The sequence below is a fragment of the Halyomorpha halys genome, unplaced genomic scaffold (assembly GCF_000696795.3).
Source record: "Halyomorpha halys isolate HHAL.00 unplaced genomic scaffold, Hhal_1.1 Scaffold284.1, whole genome shotgun sequence".
In the NCBI taxonomy this organism is placed as follows: Eukaryota; Metazoa; Arthropoda; class Insecta; order Hemiptera; family Pentatomidae; genus Halyomorpha; species Halyomorpha halys.
In genome coordinates, this window is record NW_027105232.1 from 1,669,039 (window position 1) to 1,676,817 (window position 7,779).

General features: G+C 27.1%; 1 protein-coding gene across 1 annotated transcript in view; it reads right to left on the bottom strand.

The window, feature by feature from the left end:
- The window catches only part of LOC106680753 (octopamine receptor beta-1R), a gene marked incomplete at its 5' end in the record, with an annotated part of 43,340 nt that extends 37,787 nt beyond the window's left edge, over positions 1 to 5,553 (bottom strand). The window contains 1 exon segment of the mRNA XM_014420680.3: positions 5,509 to 5,553. Within this exon segment, the coding sequence (XP_014276166.3) occupies positions 5,509 to 5,553 (45 nt within the window).
- Between the last annotated feature and the right edge of the window lie 2,226 nt (positions 5,554 to 7,779).

The following is a 7,779-nucleotide window of genomic DNA, read 5'->3' on the forward strand; positions in this document are numbered from 1 at the left end:
CTGAGAAAAATAATTAATTTGTTGTAAAAATATGAGCCATAATATTGTAAAGGCCAGAGGTATAAAGTTAAGCCAGTTGAAATGTTAAAAATATTTTCTTATCTTTTGGCACAATTATGATTTAATGGCATTTCTTCACTCACCAGGTTATCACACTACGAGGTTTCACATAATTATAAAATTCCTGAGACCTAACCCAACTTTTTTTGTATAGTTTCGAAATATGATGAGTTATAACATATTCTACTTTACCCAAAGATGTTCAATGAAAGTCTCTCAATACATCACAGAGGATTATGTAATCACATAAAATTTCTTGCTCAGTCCCTTATTTGAAGGATTTGTTTTTACATCCAATGACATGGGAAATTACATTTTTAACAATAACTGTTTGACATGAGAAATTACATTTTTAACAATAACTGTTTGACAAGAGAAATTGCGGTATATGCTTCCAACCCGTTAATTAATTTATAAAAATTATGGTAGTAAATCGAAGTATAAAAACACTATTAAATAAGCAGGCAAAATTTAAACAAACAAATATTGAACTGAATTATAGTACGAACAATAAACATCAGAACTGTTACAAGATTGAGGTGGGAGGTTATTTTTGGAAGTTAATTACAACGACTAAAATAATGATATTATTATTTAGTACACTACATTTCTTCTCTTTCAGACTAGTTAAAACGAAGTAGTGTGTCATTCTAATACAGTTCAATATATTAATGATAAATATTATGCGTAATAAAGTCTAAATAATTGTAATTGTTTTTAGTAATGAGCTCTTAGTGAGAATCCTTAGGCTAGCAGAGAGCCATCAGCGGATAATAGAACTCCTAAATGTATCGACACCCCCAAAAATCGGATAAAGGGTTTGCGAATAAGGGCTATAACTTCGTTTGAAGCTGTCAGAGGCAGTGTTGGCCTTCGGCGTTCCGCCCCTACCGCATCATCTCCCCGGGTCGGTAGGGTATTGCTTTAGATGACTTAGATCCTGCTCTCGATTGGTTATGGTGGACTTCCTCTTTGTCAGTTTATTTATTTTTTACCAAAAGTTTTATATCACGGTCTACTACGATTTATGTATCTACTTGAGGCAATCAAAAAGATTATAAAAGAGAAATTGAGGTCAGCGTTATAAAATAAGGGGATTACAACTCTTGTTCCAAAGGTGTTTTACTGGAATCTTATTATTTTATTAAATATATAATAATTATAAAATTTTGTTGAGAGACAAAGAAAAAAACTACATATAATTCCAAATTATTTTCTTTTCTTTATGAAACTAGGGACTGTCGGGGTGGCAAACCTAAAATTAGGATTCAATACTCAAAAAAAAAAAAAAAAAAAAATGAAATCATTGAGAATAAAACTTTTATATATTTTTTCTGAATAATATTGACTCTCTTTAAAATATTTACTGTAAAAAAAATTAAATATAAAAGTTAAGCAATTATTTAACACTACATAGTAGTTTATATTATAAACATTAATATAAACTTTTTGTTATTTATTTTTAAATTGTTTCGAACACTAGGGACCTTTAAACATTATAAGTTTAAGGCTCTGAATAGTTTTTTTTTTTTTTTAATTTGGCCAATTTTTAAATGATTACGAGGATGAATTTTCACACGAGTATCAAGGGAATAAATATAATTTTATGAATTTCTTAAATAAATTGAAAAAAAATTAAACTAATAACAATAAGTATGTTGGTAAAATAAAATGGAACAAAAACAAAAAAATTATCAAAAATAATAAAAAGAAAAAAAGAAAATTTTATGTAACTGGTCAAGTATAATTTATTTAAAATTATATAAACCAATTTAGTTTGGTGCAAAAAGTTTTCACTTACCAATATGAATTTTCGTCCGTTATCTGTAAAAATTCATTTTGTACTGAAATTGTACATATTCTGGCAGAAAATCTAAGGGTGGAATTTTTCAAATTATATTGTCTGATATCAAGCTTTGAACTTATTCTTTCATTCCAAAATGTATTTCTTAAAATTGACTTATAAGAAATTGTAATGATTATTTTAACTATATATTTTTAAATTTAGTTAGAATACAGTTTAATATATATTTTATCAATTAAATAAAAATATTTTTAGTGATCACCACGTGATATTTTATTTTATATATGATTACATTAGATTAAAATTACAAGTTAAAATGCTGGGATAAAGATTTGAAATTTATCTATTTTTTCCCTGCTTACACTATATTGAAAAAAATAATACAATCTGAACTACAGACTACATGTAAATTACAATTATACAATTTGAGCTACGAGTAGTACTATTAACAGAAAAGTGGTATACTTTTTAAAATGGGAGTTTGTCCGCTATTAAGCGGACAAGGGGTAAATCCACTTGTTTTAAATAAATTAGATTTCTCTTCGTAAAAACCTTGTCTTCTATATATAAGAGAAAAACTAAAAAACTGAAAGAAAAAAATTCCACTGTTTTCTAGTCAAAGGATAAGTTTTGTGGTCTGAAGAGGAAAATATTTCAATAATTAATTGTAACAATAAAATCAGATACTAATTAGCTTATTTTATTTAGTGATTTTTAATGGTTAAAAAATTATAAATGATAAAGATTGTAAGGATATTGACGAAAAATAATCATATTCATTACTTTTTATAGAAGTTTGAGCATAGTGTCCAAGATAAGGTATACACACCAATAATTAAATAAAAAATAATTATTATTGTAATCAATTTCCCCAACTTAGACAATGTTTCTTTTTGGCCTATTCATTAGGATATTTTTGTCTTGAAGTTGAATAAAAACAGCAGTTGCTGTTTACAACCTTGTAAGGTTGATTGGTTGTAATCGGTTATAATAGTTGAATATTGAAATCACGATTTCTTGTCCGACCTATGGTTTCTTTTAAAAATATTACTTCATTATGTTTTATTTTCTTGTGACTTCTTCAATTGTGCAGGAATCAATCTTTTCGAATATGAGTGGAAAGATCTTTTTAAGGTTGATTTGTCTCCATTCAGTTGGACTAGAATTTCTCTACACATTCGCCCTCTACTTTATATTTCTATAAGAAAAGAAACGGAGTCGTGCATTGAATACATTGGATGAAGTCAAGAAGTAGTTTTAAGTTTGACTTCGATAACTTGGGTTCTAGAAGGGATCTATAGGCTTCCGGAGGAAGATAAAGTTGGAATCTTTCTTAACATAATAGAATTATGAGGTTATTAATGGCTATTTCGGATAACGCTGAGATCTTTAAGTAAGTCAATTTTTGATATAATTGACATTTTTGAATTATGAGCAATTTCCAAAAAAATATATACCATCTATAAAATTGCTGGTCTAATATATATAAATGATTGGCTTAATTTAATTAATTTAAAACTGTACGCTTAATGTCGGACAAACCCTCATTATCTTGGGTAACCACCACTATGGAGTTGAGATACAAGAGCAAGTGGTTTTCCGAAATAATTTAAAAGTGTTGTTTAAAAATTAACGGAAATAAAATTTAAGAATTTGAGACATAAAGAACCAGGAAGAGAAAGGATATTTTTGTTATATAAACGAAATCCTGGGGTTCAGAGTACTTCAAAAAGTCAGTAAATATTTTTTTAAATAAAGGAAAATTTAGAAAGGAAATGATCACTAAATATTTATATTTATTATTTATTTAAATCTCATATATCTTCCAAATAGGCCCTTATCCTTTGACTAGGAAACAATGGAATTTTTTTCTTTCATTTTTTCTCTTATATCTAGAATACAAAGGTTTTTACGAAAAGAAATCTAATTTATTTAAAACTAGTGGTGTTACCCATTGTCCGCTTAATATCGGACAAACCCTCATTTTACAAACTATACCACTTTTCATTTTATAATACTACTCGTTGCTCAAATTGTATAATTATAATTTACATGTAGTCTGTAGTTCAGGTTGTATTATTTTTTCAATATAGTGTAAGCAGGGAAAAAATAGATAAATTTCAAGTCTTTATCCCAGCATTTTAATTTGTATCTAATTTAATGTAATCGTATATAAAATAAAATATCATGTGGTGATCATAAAAACATTTTTATTTAATTGAGAAAATACATATTAAACTGTATTATAACTAAATTTTAAAATACATAATTAAAATTAATCGTTATAATTTCTTATGAGGTAATTTCAAGCAACAGTTTTTAGTTTTTAGAAAAAAGTTGAAAATAAGAGCAAATATTCTTTTATGAAAAACCCCGGGCAGAAATGTATTGTTTTTATCGCCTGAAGAAGAAAAATCAATTTTAAATACATTTTAGAATGAAATAATAACTTCAAAGCTTAGTATAATTTGAAACATTCCAGCCTTAGGTTGTCTGCCGAAACGTATGACGAAAATTCATATTGATAAGTGAAAACTTTTTGCTCCAAATTAAATTAGTTTATTTAATTTTAAATAAATTATACTTATACCAGTTACATAAAACTTTCTTTTTATTATTTTTTAGAGATTTTTTTGTTCCATTCTATTTCACCTACATACTTATTGTTATTAGTTTGAAGTATTTTTTTTTCAATTTTTTAAAATTATATTTATTCCATTGACACTTATGTGGAAATTCATCCTTGTAAACATTTCAAAACAAAAAAAAACAAAAAACTATTCATAGTCTTAACTTTATAAAGTTCGAAACAATTTGAAAATAAATAAAAAACTGTTTATAAGTAAATTTTATAGTATTATTTATAATATAAACTACTATAAAATATTTCTAAATAACTCCTTATATTAAATCTTTTTACAGATCTAATTATCTGTTATTAGATTAAAAAAATAAACCAATACCATTAATGCGTTTAAAAATGCAGTTAATTTTAATGGATACGGAGCCTGAAACCATATAGCGAGCCCAATTCCTCTCTGCACCACTGCTCTCAATTTTCACCGAAAGGTTTCCCGATTGGATTCTCATAAATTTTTCCAATACATATTGGTGGGTTTCATTTTCCGGGTTTCACTCTCTGTCGAGAACGCTCTATGGCAAATGATTTGAGTCCTAACTCAGTATTAATTTAATTTCTTCCGAATTATATTGAAACTAGTAATGTAGAAACAATTTTGCAAGGATATTGTATAAATTTGAAGGGTTTCCAACTCGTCTCATAAAATTCAAAAAAGTTTCCTGGAAGGGCGACTGTGTGGAATTCAAATGCGGGTTTGACATTTTACTTTCATGAACTAAAGGTATTAAAAAAAGAATATCGTTTCTTTTTCCTTTTTTTTTTCTGTTCTCCCTTTTAGCATTCCGGAAAGTGAAAAGAATGTTAAATTAGTTCGACTTCCTGGTACAGGCAGTGTGCAATACCTTTCGAAAATGTGGACTGTTAATAAATAAGGGACCGAGGAATAATCTTGAATTAAATTGAAATTCAGAGGCATTAAATTCATTAAAGAATAATGGAGATATTTATTTATAATTATAATTTGTTACATCCTCAATTGAGAGAATTTTATTTTAAAACTCACATGCTTGATGTACGCTCAAGAACCCGTGCTTTTAGCCTGTCGTACCTGAAAAAAAATTAAGTAGATTATGATTTGCATTATATTATTTATATGTAAATACAATTAGATACTATTTATTTCACATTACTTATGATTATTAATCAATTATAAAGCTTAGTTTGAAATATTATTTCTTAAGTTAACTTTTAATTATTTTTGTAAGAAATAATTGAGCCCTTGGCAGAATGACTCCATAAAAATCAGTCTTTTTTATTTTTAATAATAATTCTATTATCATGTAGCATTGAATAAAGGGCAGAAAGTAAATTTTAATATAATTAATCATAAAGATCTTAACTTAGTGTTGACCGAGAGTATAGTAATTATGTAAAGAATACCAAATTAATTTGGATTTCTCGCGGAACCCAACCCGTCATATTATTAAAGTGTCTCAAAGAAACTTCTAGAACTCCTAACGTAGATTAGTAATTATTGTTCAATTAATGGCTAATTATTAAGGGTTTAGTTTGGGGAAGAGCGACTGTAGAAACTACCAAGAGCTTGCTCCGTTTTCACGGGAGAAGCATCACATGGCATCAAAGAAGCTCTCTTGAACACATACATGTCAAAACACTAACATTGTCATTCTTTCCCTGAGGGTCGAGTTAGCCTCCCGTAGAAAAGGAAATACGCGAGTTACTGAATTTGTTTGTGGATAATAAAGAGATAATTCATATGAGTATTATGTGGTATATGGCAACAAGAGGACTGATGCTTTTGCCTTTTTTTTCTTCTTCTTCTTTTTTTTTATGGAACCCGTTTCTGGCGATTTAAATACGGAGGGCGGGGAAGTATTCTACAGTTATTTACACCACAGTTTGTAACACTATGGTAATTTATAATCCACCAATGATCCTTAGAAGTAAAAAGGAATTTATAATAACTAAATAGTTTCTTCACAAGCCATAGTCGTATAATAATGGTCAATGCTGTAAAAGTTAAAGTTATCAATTAGTTAGAAAAAAAGTTTTCTGAGCATATTTATCATATTTGATGTTATCATAATTGTGCATAGTTAAATTAAAAACAGCAAAAAAAGATATACAATTTAAAATAGACGATTTGAGAGTCCATTGCGGACCCTATCTGAATGCGAGGCCTTAGAAGGGAAGCCCCTACCAGGAGCCTCTGGAATTACAATGGGGTGTTGTAAACCCACCAAGCCGTCAACGGGAGTGTTCACAAGGCAAGGGGGTATTTTAAATATAGCTCTAGCGGGGTGTTGACGGAATAATAATTTCTTAGGGGCTGTGGAGACATAACGTTTAATAAATATAAAAACAGTCTGAGAGCACAAGAATATTTTTTTTTTAAGATTGAAAAAAGCTATAAACTGCTCGAATAGGAGTATTTAAACACTTATAGAATGTTATTGTTATATGATTTCTCAGATTCGTGTTTTAAAAATTAAAATTAGGAAATTACAAAATCTTTCAAATTAAAAAAAAAAATCAATCAGTTAATATTGTGTAGATATAATTAATCAAATAAACATCTAATAATTAGTAGCTATAGTAGATAATCCTGTTGTAACCATATTTACATTAAAAGTATCGGAGTAAAGGTTGCTACATTAGACAGGGTACAATGAAGTTAGAGAACTGAAAGTAGCAAGATAGTTTGCAGTTGAAGTTGGAGAGGTTTATTGTATATTAAAAAAGTAGTAGTTAAATTGTTGAATTATATCAAATTTTAAAATTTTATTTACTTAAATTAACTGATCACAAATGAACGAATAATGATGCCGATAATTAATAATTTGATTGAGGGAATTTTATTGACAATTTAGCGAGTAGTCTAATACTAGGTAGTTATTGAATTTTAACAATTTTATGGTTTTTTTTCTTGCTCTCGATTATATTATAAAAACTATTACCATAATTTTAGCAATGTGAATTTTAATGCGATAACATTATATTTTTACGAAATGGGTAGCAGTATTATTATACATGATACAAGAATTTTTAATCATAATAATACAATGTTTTTTTTTTTTTTAAAAAAGTTATAATTTAGTAAAATAATTTATATATATTTTAAATATTGTTAACAGTATTTGACGTTAGAGATCGGATTTTAAAATGGACAATACGAGGTCCTAACTATTTTATTTTAATGCATAAATAAAAATTATTTATTATAATTTATAATAATATAATGCATAAAAAAAATTATTTATTATAATTTATAATAATATAATGCATAAAAAAAATTATTTATTATTTTAATGCA